This window comes from Otolemur garnettii, unplaced genomic scaffold (assembly GCF_000181295.1).
Source record: "Otolemur garnettii isolate 467f Iridium unplaced genomic scaffold, OtoGar3 scaffold00016, whole genome shotgun sequence".
Classification (NCBI taxonomy): domain Eukaryota; kingdom Metazoa; phylum Chordata; class Mammalia; order Primates; family Galagidae; genus Otolemur; species Otolemur garnettii.
The window spans coordinates 2,351,362-2,366,017 of NW_003852411.1; the positions used below are offsets into that span (position 1 = coordinate 2,351,362).

The window sequence follows — 14,656 nt, forward strand, 5'->3', positions numbered from 1 at the left end:
TACCTTCCTGACTTGGAAAAAAAAGACCAAAGACTTTTTTGGTTGGAAAGGGAATTACAAGTTATTCAAAAAATCAAGAGAAAATATGACATAGGTGTTATTAATGAAAATAACCAGAATTATCACTGTTTTATTGAGGGGATGACTGAGCGTTGCTTTATAGCCTGCTCTTCCTTCCATCAGCCTGCCACACTCAGACGCATGTACATTGTCCTGTCCTTAGTAGGCTTTCTTTGTCTCACTTTCTCCTGGGTATCATCAATATTTAATTGAAGTGCCTTTTTGTTTATTGAATCTTTCTCTTTAATGGAGAGGGGATTTGCGCAATTGTTCAAATTCAGCCCATCTTCCTCTAATTTTTATCTATCTGTTAGTTCTGAAATCTTGTATCTTCTATGCAAACCAGAAATTGCTTTTTAAGGTTGACAGTACTAAGTTATAGTGCAAAAGCGATCTAACACCAGATTTACTCATTTCTCGATGGTGATTGAACTACTGGATTCATTCATTTACTCATTCGCTCATTTACTTTCTGTTTTTTCAAGTGGAATATGTTTCATGTTCTCTGCCCAGCAGTTTGGATACATGTAGAATAAGATACAGTCCTAGCCTCAAGAAATTTATATTCTTTTCTTATCTTTTGATCTCCACAACAATGAACAATATTACCCATTAATCCATTGATACCCTACTGCCCCCATCAAGTGTAAATCTTACAATATCTATCACTTTATGCATATTATTACCCAAATTTAAATATAATACATGCTGTGAAGAATATTAATATTTTATCCCCTGAAATGTCCATGCTCAAGAATAATCTGAAGATTTTAGAAAAACAGCTTTACTGAGCTATCATTGACATGTAAAAATTGTATTTAAAATATGCAACTTTTGATATATGTATACATTGTCACCAAGGATCACCACAATCCAGTTAATTAACATACCCATAACTTTACTTAGTTACCATTTGTGTGTATATGTCTATACTGAGAAGATTTCAGATCTATACTTTAAGTAAGTTTCAAGCATACAAGTATGTAACTGCTCTCACCATGCTGTACATTGGATCTCCAGAATTTGTTCACACTATGTAACTGACACTTTACCCTTTGACTAATATCTCCTCATTTCTCTCTCCCTCCTGCCCCTGACAACTGTCATTCCTACTATCTCAGTTTCTAGGACTTTCATTCTTTCTGATTCCACATCTAAGTGAGAACCTGCAGTATTTCTCTTTCTGTGTCTTGTTTTTTTGGCTTGGCCTTGATGTCTCCCATCTCCATCCATGTTGGCACAAGTGGCAAGATTTTCTTTTTCCTTAAGGCTGAATAATATTCAATTGTACATATAATATTTTCTTTATCCAATTATCAGTTGAAGGACAGTTAGGCAGTTTTCATTCCTTGGCTATGGTGATATGGAGGTAATAGAAAATCTGGAAATAACCTAACTATAGTGCTGCAGTGAACATATAAGTATAGATATTTCTTTGAGAGCCTATTTTCAACTCCTTTGAATAAATACCTAAAAGTGAGATTGCTGGATCATATGCTAGTTTTATTTTCATTTTTTTTTTTTTTTTACGTAAAATCCACAGTGTTTTCTACAGTCTGTGAAGGCTTTTCTTGGAGCTGGAACACGGGTTTCGGCAGTGAATAATGTGGAAGATGTGGGTTATGGGAGATAGTAGGGGGCCAGAGATTGTTCATGATTTATAGACATCTGAGCACATGTCATCTTGGAAGAGTGCTTCTGTGGTAGAGTTCAGTATTAAATATATGTCATACTATTAAATACATTAATATAAAATCAGAGGGAAGAGAATGTCATCTAAATAGAAGCAATAGAATGTCATCCAAAACCCTTTAGGTATTGAATAACTTGGCAATTTAAAAGTATGGAAGGTAATTAGAATTTTGAAGTTTAAAGGAACCAAGGTATTACCTATTCTAATCACTTCATTGTTGAAGTGATTAGTGATTAGCCCCAGAAACTGAGAAGCAGAGGGAATAAGTCATTTGTGCAATTTTCTAAAATTTATCCAGAGCTAAATTAATTTATATACATAACTTGGGAAACACAAAACTGAAACCCATATTTCTTAACAATAAATTCAGTATGCTTTCTGTTGTGCAAAATCAAAGTTTTTTTTTTTTTTTTTTTTTTGAGACAGAGTCTTTCTTGCCCCGGTAGAATGCCTCATGGCGTCACAGCTCACAGCAACATCTAACTCTGGGGTTCAAGCAATCCTCTTGCCTCAGCCTCCCAAGTAGTTGGGACTACAGGTGCCTGCCACAATGCCTGGCTATTTCTTAGAGATGAGGGCTTGCTCTTGCTCAAGCTTGTCTCAAACTTGTGAACTCAAGTGATCCACCTACCTTGGCCTCCCAGAGTATTGGGATTATAGGTGTGCCACTGCACTGGGCCCCAAAGTGCTTTTTTAAAATGGTATAAGTGATACTTCTTTGTTTATGAATATTTTGGTTTTTTGGTAGGCTTCCTTAGTTTCAGAGCTGAAGGCAGGGTGATTTAGTGACTTAGCCCTTCTGAGCATCTGAACGTGTCATGATTGGTTGGGCACTTACTCCCGTTGCTCATTTTTTTAAAGTAAAAAACATTGCAGACAAAAAGCCTGGGATTTGGGGAACTATAGAGACATCTGACTCTGACAAAATTGTACCAGTAAAAGGTACCAATAAAATCTAATGGCTCATGGAATAAATAATATAGTGATATGAAAATTAGGGAATCAATAAGAGGGATGATTTGCTTCCGTAGAAGGGTCAAATCTATTTTAAGCCACTTTTCAAAACTGAGAGAAAATATGAATACTTAACAGTGATTATAAGGGGTGATTGTAAATTAAGCTGAGATAAACAGTCTAGTGCAAGTGTTCTTATGATAAAAGGCTTTATTTTTTCTTCTGGGTAAATGCCTAGTAATGGGATTGTAGGATCAAATGGAAGGTCTAATTTGAGTTCTTTGAGGATTCTCCACACTTCTTTCAAAAAAGGTTGTATTAGTTTGTAGTCCCACCAGCAGTGTAAAAGTGTTCCCTTCTCACCACATCCAGGCCAGCATGTGGAGCTTTGAGACATTGTGATGTGGGCTATTCTTGTTGGGATTAGGTGACATCGCAAGGTGGTTTTGATTTGCATTTCTTTGATGATCAGGGATGATGAGCAGTTTTTCAAATGTTTGTTAGCCTTAGTCTAACAAACTAAGACAGACAAACATTTGTCTGTCTTAGTCAGAGAAGGTTCTGTTCATATCTCTTGCCCAGAGGTAGATGGGATTGTTTACTTTTCTCCTGTTGATTGATTTGAGTGCTCTTTAGAGTCTAGTTATCAACCCTTTGTCAGATTGATACCCTGAAAATATCTTTTCCCATTCTGAAGGTCATCTTTTTGCTTTACTTATTGTGTCTTTAGCTGTGTGGAAGCTTTTCAACTTAATTAAGTCCCATTTGTTAATTTTTGTTGTTGTGATGGCCGCTGAAGTCTTTGTCATAAAATCTTTCTCCAGTTCAACATCATTAAGAGTTTCCCCCACATATTGTTCTAAGATTTTTGTTTCCTGTCATAGATTTGAATCTCATTCATCTTGAATCAATTTTTGTACAGGGTGAAAGGTGTAGGTCAAGTTTCAGTCTTTTACATGTGGTTATCCAGTTCTCCCAGTACTATTTGTTTAATAGGGATTCTTTTCCCCACTATGTGCTTTGGTTTGATTTATCGATGATCAGATGGCAAGTAGAGACTAGTTTCATCTCTTGGTTTTCTAGTCTGTTCCATATGTCTTTGTCTCTATTTTTATGCCAATACTAGGCTGTTTTGATTATTATAGATTTGTAATATAGCCTGAAGTCTGGTAGGGTGATGCCTGCAACTTTGTTTTTATTGCTAAGAATAGCCTTAGCTATATGGGGATTTTTCTGGTTCCATACAAAATGAAGTACTATTTTTTCCAGTTCTTCAAAATATGATGTTAGTATTTTAATGAGGATTGCATTGAAACTATCTGTTGCTATGGGTAGAATAGACATTTTGACAATGTTGATTCTTCCCAGCCAGCAGCATGGTATGTTCTTCCATTTGTTAGTGTCTTCCGTAATTTCTTTTCTTAGGGTTTCATAATTCTCAAATGCCCACCAACCCAGGGATGGATTAAAAAGTTGTGGCATATGGATACCATGGAATTCTATTCAGCCACTAAAAAAGATGGAGACTTTGCATCTGTTATATTAACCTGGATGGAGGTGGAACACATTCTTCTTAGTAAAGTATCACAAAAATGGAGAAGCAAGAACCCAATGTACTCAATTCTAATATGAGGGCAATAGATAATTTAATACAAGGAGGGGGTAGTGAAATGAGGGATCGGGGAGGGGGGAAGGAGGGGTGCAGGGGGTTACAGTGTATGGTAAACCTCTTAGGGGTGGAACATAATTACAAGAGGGACTTTACCTAACAACAGCAATCAGTGTAACCTAATTCTTTGTACCCTCAATGAATCCCAAACAATAAAATAAAGAAAGAAAATTAAAAAAAAAATGATTCTGGAGGGAAAATAATTTTTAAATGATTTTTTCCTTTAGAAATACAAAACAAAATTTCTAAAGTCTTTTAAGTATAAGAGGTGGCAAATAAACGTTTATGCTTATAAATATTTTTGTGAGCTTCTGAATATGGGTGTTGAATCTGAGCTCTTTTATTGTTTTAAAGTGATGGTTAAGAGCAATATAGCAAAACCCTGCCTATACAAAATATTAAGAAATTAGCTCGTGTGGTGCAGGCCAGATACTGTAGGAGGCTGAAGTGGTAGGAGTTCTTGAGCCCAGGAATTTGAGGTAAAAGTGAGCTGTGATTGGGCCACTACGTGCAAGCTGGGGTGACAATGGAAAACTCCATCGTTAAATAAATAAATATAGTGATGGGAGGTAACATCAAATGAATGTGTTAAATTGCCTATATTTTCTATGAGAACTACAAAAAATAAAAATTTTATATATTCTCACGATTATAACACGCTAATTTTAGTCCTTTAGAAATGCGTACTAGAAATACATGCTTATTGTGTCCTTCAAAAAACATGTTGGAAATCTTTAGTTTATATTTGAATTTATTAATTACCAGGACCATGATGAGTTTAGTTTATATTTGAATTTATTAATTACCAGGACCATGATGAGTTTAGTTTGTATTTGAATTTATTAATTACCAGGACCATGATGAGTTCACATTATAAGAAAAAAATATCTCAAAATACAGGAACTAAATTTTATACCCTTATAGCAATGGGGTATATAAGTATAAGAATGAATGAAGAAATAATAGCTTAGAATCATCAGACATTTTTCACATATAGAAGATGAATATGATATAGTTCAGTGATGCACATAATAGTAGGAAAATTTTACAGTTAAAGTATCTCTCAAGAACATATCTTTTTTATATTACTCATAATGTAATACAATTGATTGCACTGTGAGTATCAAGTTCGTTCATCAATCGAATTACTATTAATTTATTCACATTATGTAGAGAAATAATTAAAGTTATATAGAGTACTCTATAGAATACATTTGTGCTAGAGACACAATTCATATACTATAGTTTTAAAAGAACGAATCTGTATATTATGACTGTAAGTTTTTTTATTGTAACTGAGAAACCTTATTTTTGCTATTTTTTATTATTTCAGCATGTTACAGGAGTACAAATGTTTTGTTTACATGAATTGCCTTTATACAGTTCGAGATAAAGTTATAAATGTGTCCATCACCAAGATAGTGTGAATTGTATCTATTAGGTGTGAATTTATCCCTTCCTTCCTGCCCCCTCTCACCTTCTTGCTTTTCTTTGAGTTTTACTACCAAATATGCACATGGGTAGTTGAATGATTCTTTAATATTTAATAGTGAGTACATGAGGTGTTTGTTTTTCTATTCTTATGATACTTTACTTAGAAGAATGATGTCTAGTTCCATCTAGGTTGTTGTAAAGGTATTAATTCACCATTTTTTATGGCTGAATAGTACTCCATAATATATATGTACCACATTTTATTAATCCACTTATTATTGATGGGCACTTGGGTTGATTCCAAATCTTTGCCATTGTGAATTGTGCTGCTATAACTTTTTTCCCTTTGGGTAAATATCCAATAGTTGGGTTGCTGGATCAAATAATAGGTCTACTTTTAGTTCTTTGAGGTATCTCCCCATTGTTTTCCATACGTTGTACTAGTTTGCAGTCCCACCAACAGTGTATAAAAGTTCTTTTCTCTCTGTTTCCATGCCAGCATCTGTTGTTTTGGGATGACTACTATGGTAAAAATTTTACAATGTTTGTGTCATGAAGAAAGACATACTTTCCCCCTATATATTAACAAAACTATGTAGATAAGCTGTAAATTGGTTTATTCAGGTTGTAAGAGTTCTTGAATCTATCCTTTTTGAGATCTGTTTCTATTTGAGAGCTAGAAATCAATTTATAGTTTGATGTCTGCTTCATTTGTACTTTGTTTTTGACTGTGTGTTCTTCTAAATTAAAAGACCAAACCTATTCCTTTCAAAATATCATTTTCAATTTAAACTTTTGAGTGGTAGTCAGGAATTGTTATTGGACTGAATCATTTTCAAAAGTTTCTGGTACATTTCTGACTTTAGAAACCTGGGGTAGGAATCCCTTTCCATGTGCATATATACTATTTTTTGAGCCTCTTCAAAACATGTTTGGGTGGGTTCTTGAATATTCCTGAGGATAGTTTCTCTCGTCGAACTGTCAATGTTAATCTGAAAAGTGAAATTACAGGGACACCATGAGTAAGTATAATTGAAGAGGGACACGTCTAATGAAAAGCTTTACTTAATTCCCCTCTCTCCTTTTCAGTAGGATAGGGTAATTTTGTTTGTAGTTTTATAGTTATCTAAAAAAAGACGTATAAAAAATAAAGTATTTACTTTTTTAAAGGTAAATATCTATCTCCACATCTGGAGGCTGAGTGGAGGGCGGAAGGGAAACATGAGTCCCAAGACCAGAGAAGTGGCAGAGCTGCTCCTTAGCAGGAGGCAAGCGGTTTGTTAGCAGTCTACAAACCAGGAAGTTTATGAGATGGAGATCTCTTTTTAAGGAAAAGGGAAGTTGGTGATTTTAAGATTTATCTGCTTTAGTAGTCACAAAGGTTGATTTAACTGAATAGGCTCTGAAATTGGCAGAAAGTGAGGAGGAGTGGAGAAATAGAGGGGTGAAGTGGTTATTTCAATAAGCCAGGTAGTTTCCAGACAAGAGTTTTAGAGAATAAGTCGACACTGCAGGACGGCCTTGAGTGATGGATATCTTTTTCCCCTCAACAAGAATTTTCATTTCTCATTTTTTTCTCCACTAGGAGGAGACTCCACCTGTTTCACTCCTGACTCTTCATTTTCTTTAGGCAGTTGTAAACGATTGGTGGTAAAGTCAACATGAAGGTCTGCTTGGTTTCTGGTTTTAAACCAAGGCGAGCTGGTGTGGTGGCACAGACGTTGTCTAACACCACTGGGGATTTCCATGAGCCTATTTATAACATTTGTACTTCCTGCTGGCAAGGCCAATGCTTCATCTGAGGGCTTTCTTTTTCTTTTTAACTTTCTGGGAATTAAGGCGATTGAATAGGGATAAACTTTGGAATCAGACAGGCCTGGCTTTGAATTCTAACTTTCCCACTTAATGGCTGTGTGACACAGGGTAAGTTCTCAGATCCTCAGGTTTCTTTTCTATAAAATAAGGTTAGCAATACAAATCTGTAGCATTTAAGGAGATGCTGGATATAATGTCTAGCACTTACGGATGCCTGACAGGTATCAGTGCCCTCCTGGGGATGCACTGATTTCTATTTCCTGTGGTCTGGCAGTTACCTCTCTTGGAGACTGTGGCTGAATGTAAACCTTATAAATCTTCTTTGCTTTAGAAATTCTGTTCCACCGTGAGGCAGTTTTCTTATACGTTTCACATGCCATCCAGAATTTAATATTCTCATCACTGTGCTCCAGTTTTAAATATGCTGCATAGACTACCGGACCATCTGAAAGTGGTAGAGAAATCAGTTTATTTTCATAAGTCAAAATTATCCAAAAATTGAATAATATTTAATGCAGTTTCAAACATAAGTCCATTAAAAACTCCCAAATCATATAACAAGTGAATATTTTGTATCTATATGTCCACTTACATGTGTATCACTATCTTCATCTATCACATACTTAGATCTATATATATGAAGTACATTTTACCAATACCAGTCATTGGTGAAGTCAGCCCTTTTTTCTGAGTCACTCCAAGTAAAATGCCCACCAATGTGACTATGTCTGAGACAGACAGGTCAGGACACCACAAGGATCTAGAGAAAAAACAAGCTGGACAGGTGGATAGAACTTTGACCAGGAAGCTGACATGAAAAATCTAAGCCCTCACCCCAAACTGGAAGGTAAGAGCCCAGGCCATGTGGGCGTGATTACCTGATCAGGTTGTGTAACCTAAAGTGTTTCTCAATGTCCAATCACAGCGAAATACAGATTAAAAAAAAAAAAAACAACTAACTTCATATTTATGGTCAGTGGTTCAAACTATGAGTAAGGGACCAGACAAGGAGAAGAAATCAGGTGGAATGTTGAAAAGTATTTCAAAATCCAGTAGAGGACAGCAGGTACACACAGAATAACCATGAAATGACACTACATGCTGGAGATACTTAGTTACGTCTTTTGGTAACTAGAAGGTCTTTGTTTGGTGTCTAGAAAGACTCTTGGAAGGAGACCTCAATTCCAATATCTGAGGAATTGAATTGATAAAGAATAAAATGACAGTGTAACTTCTACTGGATGTTAATGGAAATGCATTTGTAGGAAAATTAAACATGTCACTGCTTAGAGACTGTTAGCATAGAATTTTTAAATGTTGTTTTTCAAAAATCTGTACATAATTTGATTATACACTTGAGTTTGGAGGTAAATATTTACCCATGAAATCATTGCCAGAATCAATGCCATAAACATATTTAATCATCTCCAAAAGTATAGGATTTTTATTGATCAAAATCTTGGCCAGTATCCTTAACTGTTATGAGAAATAAGGGTAATCATTTCCATGATATTTTCCTGGATTTTAAGAGATTATGTCGAATTTTCGAGTAGCAGAAATTCAGGCTTCTCCTGGCTTTGTTAGAAGTGATATAGAAAAAAGATAAAAAGTATTCATTATACAACTCAAATAGAGGTAGAGACCCTTTAAGGGGGCTTTAGGGTTTGGGGAAAGCTGGCAATATGCAATAAATATGGCATCCTAGGAATACAAAGGATTGACACATGGATTGCTATTATCATGTTTAGCAAGTGTGAGTGGGAGATGGTTCACCAGGAACATCACATAAGTTGAGAGGACAGGTGAGTTGTGGGTAGAGCATGGATAGAAATGTAATATAGGAAATGACAATGGAGTACATGTTTCTATCCAATGGGAGAATACATTTAAATTTCAAACAAGAAGTTTGATTTCACATGACAGTGACTTTAAGATATGACTTGCCTCCTCATAGACGCAGAAAGCTGGGAGCAGAGAACGCAGGTGCAGGAATTGGTACTCCTATGAAATAGCTAAATAGTAGGAAACCAAAAAACAAAACAAAAACTCATTTCAGGATTAACAAGTAAAGTTGGAAGCCAATATTTTTCAGTATATAGTGAAAGAAAAAGAAGTCTATTTGAAAAAATAAGCAAGCTATCCAGTTGGTACTTATACTTGTAAGAGGTCTGAGAATTAAGTTCACAAACTTTACACTGTGCACTCATGCTGGCAGGACTGTACAAACAACTCAGTAAGGTTTGGTAACCTCGGTATATCAGGGTCTAACAGCCATGTTTGTGTTGACATGTGGTGATGTTTTGCTGAGTAGCATTCATTATTGTGTGTCCTATGATGACAGCTCTGATGGTCATTCCAGAAAAAGAGTTTCAAAATTGCTTTGAAGGCAGACTAGGGGCTGGCATCAGTGTAGCTTCCCAAGGGGGGTACTTTGAAGGTAACTATAGTGATATTCAGCAATGAGGTATGTAGCACTTTTTCTAGGATGTGTTTGCAAACTTAATTGTCAGACTCTTATACGCCATATAAAATATAGCATACTTCAGATGCTACGTGGGAGATTGCAGTCTTGTCTCTCAGTTATTCCCTGACCTTTGTGTAGGAGGATTATACTTTCATGTCCCATTTATGTCAGCACTGACCATCTGATTTTTGCTGGCCTATAGAATACCTGCCACATGCCAGGGACAAGTCTGAGCAGAAGGTTCAAGAAGCATCATGTGGTTCTGCCATTGCTCCCACCTCATGAGAAGAACATATTCTAGAGAAGAGCTGTTTCTTTAGCTGGAAGGCCAGAATGAAGATGTGGAGCTGACTCTGTTGTGTATCATGAACAAGAAACACATCTTTCTTGGTATAAATCTTTGGTGGCATTTGTATCATGGAATAACCTAGTGAAAGCTACCTGGACTACCTGAAACCTGTCTGACTGTGGTGTGTAGAATAAGTAGAATCATGTGATTGGAATGTTTTACAGAATCGGCCTACAGTAGGTTAATTTTTGTCTGAGTGTGCTGCTGGTTACCCAGGCAGGCAACTGAAAACACTTATGTGTAAAAGTGTTGTTCCAGGAATCTTCATAATCATTAAAGTAAAAATGGAATCGCTCTGTTTAGAATTTCTATTGGCTCATACAAGCGAATCACATGGGGGAAAGCCTTTTCCAAATCAGGCAAGGTAGCCCCCAAAAGCCCATTCTGCGATTTTAATTATTGCTCATTCGTAAGCATTATGCTCGAGAGACCACAGTTCCGTTTGGGCAGCTTGAATAAGGGGATAAACAACAGAATTGCTCATTTACATTGGGACGGTGGAAAAAATAGACTGTGTCATAGTTTGTGCTTTTTTTCCTGAAGAGTAAGAGGTGTCTTGGGGACTTTCTAGCCTATTCTCTTAAAACTAGTCACGAAAAGTAGTATTTCTATGACACATAGGTGACATATGCCAGTGTTCTTGATGCAGAAGGAAAATGTGGGCTTTCTCTTGGCTGAGTCAGAACCGTGGCCCATCTATTCCAGAATTATGTTTTCTATAAGGCAGCAAGCCGTACAAGATACATCAAATCCTAAAGATGAGCTGTATTGCGGTATCTCTAAACCAATTTTAAATCCATTTTATTTTTAGTCTATACCCATGGGGACAATAAATTCCATAATTCCACTAGCATCTGTATCAAGCTTTATAGTAAGTTTTCTGTTTTATTAAGTTCTCCAGTTTGGCTCCTATGATGTAATTCATTTGTTATTTTTCTCCTCCCTTCTCTTTGCTGTATTATTATAAACATAGCTTAAGGTACTGCTGGTTGTTTTTAACACTGAAAACTTCTAATAAAGTAATAACCACTGTTAGCGACTAGGTCTATTTCATTTTATTCTTTCAAACTTTGGTTCATGTGTAATTGTCTAGCGAGCTAGCATTCATTTACCCCCATAAACACAGATAAACACTCACATTTTTCTAACTGGCATTAAAATATGAAAGTAATTTCGCATCATTCTCATTCTTTCATATTGAATGTAATATAGTAAACACTGTCTTCTTTTTACTTTTAATCATCATATAATACTTCATTGAAGGCTAAACCATAATATTTTAGCTGCCCTAATATTATTTAACATTTATTTTCCCTTTGTTGTTTATAAATTATTCTACATTGGACATTTTGGTTTATAAATCTTTGCATCTCTAATTATTTTCTTAGGGAAAAATAATAAATTTAAAAGAGGAGAATTCCTAGATTGAAGATGTAATATTTTTGGAGCTCTTTATCTATATTTTAAAATTACTTTTAGAAAGATTTCATTGTTTTTCATTCCTAACAGCAGGGCCAGTATGTACTCACTCCGTCTTTTCCAGTCGGATGGGATAAAACCAGTGACTTGTTTCAATTACTCTTTTTAAAATATTAATGCTTAAACATATTCTCTTGCTTATTGATCATTTTTTTCTTGTGAATCTCAAATCTTTTGTCCATTTTTATTTTGCATGGTTAACGTTGTCTTGAATTTCCTGCAATCTCTTCATATGTTAAAAACACTATCTCTGTTGTACTTTTCATTGTTTTCTGTTCTCCTTTTATGCATTTTTTTTGCTTATGATTTTTGAAGCTTATTTGTAAACCATCCCATTCAAAAAAGCCTCAGTTCGTCTGTCTGATCCTGCTTTCAGTCTTCTCTGCCTTTTTACTACCGAATAATCTTTAAAATAAAAATCTAGCCACAATCCTCTATTTATAGACTTCCAACATTTTCCCGTTGGCCCAGTGATGGAATGGCAGATACCATCCATAAGAATGATAATGATACAAAATTGCTTTCATATTTTAATGCTAATTAGAAAAATGTGAGTGTTTATCTGTGTTTACGTGGGTAAATGGATGCTAGCTCGCTAGACAATTATACATGAACCAAAGTTTGAAAGAATAAAATGAAATAGACCAGGCCTCTTGGAAGGGGCTGAGAGCTGTTCAGATCAAGCACCCTCTACCGCTCCAGCCTCTCCTCCTGTCGTTTCTGGATACAGTCTTTGTTCAAGCCTTGCCACTCTTAGCCAAGCAGTATATCCCCTCCAGGCTCCTGTAAATACAATTCCTTTGGTGTGGCAGGTTTTAAACTGTGATCTAAGACTTAGTTTATGTTTCCCAATCTCTGGGAAAATTTCCTTCCCTAAGTTAGAAAAGTGGTCACTACTAATCAGGAATAGATGTCAACAGTACACGCCTATTTTAACTTACAGTTCTCTTTCCCTCCACTTTTTGTCCTTAACTTCAGTATCACAGTCTATTATATTTACTGGCTTACTTCCATTATTCTCCCACTTACCCAAGAACACTTCAGGGATTAGGACTGCAGTTGATCTTCATATACTCAACTTCTATGCACTGGCTGATATACAGCAGGTACTAATTAAACAAATGATTGTCAATCTGGGCTTTTGGATCCTTCATGCTTCCACATTTTAAGGTGACTCTCTGTACGTCTGATACATGAAAAAGTAGACCCTAATTATTCAGTGTCTAAGACACTCTACAGACCACAGGATTGTACTTGGCATAGCTATTATTCTTTGGTTTGCTGAGCATAAGACTTGAAGAGTGATGTCTGTACAAGGCTAGGCTTTCTCCCCACTGTGAGGTAAAGAGGTACGTGAGAAGTTAAGGACAAAAAGTGCTAAAGGGAAAGGGAGGAGGCAAGGCAGTGTCGGTAACGTGAGGGTTGATGAAGGGAACCATGGCAACAGCAGTAGTCAGGAGAGATTAGAATAAATGACAGTGTGGGAAGCTGTCCATCACCGTGAGCGGCAAAGAAGCTCTCACAGATGCTGCAAGCTGAGAGAATGGCTCTGCCTCTGAGATCTGGATGTGTTCAAGGGGGTAGTAATATCCACCGGTCACTTCCAATGTCTGCTTTGTGCCAGGAAGAGGAGAGGCTACAGTCGGCACAGATGGTTCTTCCATATGGAGCAGCTTTCACTGCCTTCAGCACTGTGGCAATCCTACACCATTCAACTGGCATTTCTAAAGTTGTCTACATGGGACTATTTAGAACAGGAGGAGAGTAGACAATACATTCAAAGGTGATTGTGATCGAAATTAGAAGATTGAAGCAAACTCTGTGTGTTCAGAACGCTTGCCCATCCAGAACAGCTTAATTATATGTCTACTCTGCATCTCTGTTGGAGCAACCTGAACAGGCCTGGGAAAAATACAAACCGTGCTCTCACACTTGAACTCATCACTGCAAATTTGAACTCTGCACTCGACATTGCCCTGTCATCCAGTGATGCTTCCATAATACAGGGTGTCTGTAAAATTCGTGTGCAATTTAAAATAGGGTGCAATTTAAACTTTATGGACACCCTGTATTTTTGCTCTCTAAATCTCCAGGAACGGTGCATAGTTTATATCTTCTCCTGTTGCAACACGCCAACACATCTCCTCAGCAATCTGCTGCTGACTTTGCCCCGGACTTCACTGAGAACACAGACTTCATCAGATGGAGATCTCTGCTTCTCTCCACCACATCAACCCTCCTGTCTCCACCTGTATCTCTCCTTTCTAACTTGCCTTTGGAAAGGGAAGTGTCCCTGTTTTTTTTTGAGCTGATCTGACAATTGTTTCCTGACTCCCTCCTACCTCCGCCCTCTCCATCACTTTGTTTCCCCTTTGCTCTTACAGTTATCTCCGGTCTCTTCTGGGGGGTCTGTTTCTTTGTGCTAGTGGTGGCTGTCATCATACAAATACATGGCTGTATTTCACAAAGAAACCAGTAATTTAAGGATTGACTCCCTGTATTGACCTCATGCCCTCTTCCAGTCTCTTCTCCTTCCTCTGCTGACCCTCACAGCAAAAGGTATTTAAACAATTCCCTGTATTATGTCTCACTTCTGGTTTTGCTTGTCTCCACCTGAAATAGCTGTGTTGGGGCCCCACTGACTTCCACATTGCCATGCCCAGTGGTCACGGCTCTTTCCTTATCTCACTTGACTTCTCTGCTGCCTCTGACACAGTTCACTTCTCTAGCCTGAAACCC

At 36.8% G+C, this 14,656-nt stretch overlaps 1 protein-coding gene across 2 annotated transcripts in view; it reads right to left on the reverse strand.

Annotated features, from left to right (window-relative positions):
• Window positions 1–6,350: 6,350 nt before the first annotated feature.
• RGS13 (regulator of G protein signaling 13) overlaps window positions 6,351–14,656 on the reverse strand; it is a 24,582-nt gene continuing 16,276 nt past the window's right edge. The window contains exons 6-7 of one of the 2 annotated variants that reach the window (XM_012802636.2): window positions 7,904–8,070; window positions 6,351–6,802 (exon numbers count right to left, since the gene is read on the reverse strand). In XM_012802636.2, the coding sequence (XP_012658090.1) occupies window positions 6,617–6,802; window positions 7,904–8,070 (353 nt within the window). In that variant the 3' untranslated portion in view covers window positions 6,351–6,616. The remainder of the gene's footprint in view (window positions 6,803–7,903; window positions 8,071–14,656) is intronic. The other variant, XM_003785786.2, reaches the window with a different exon arrangement.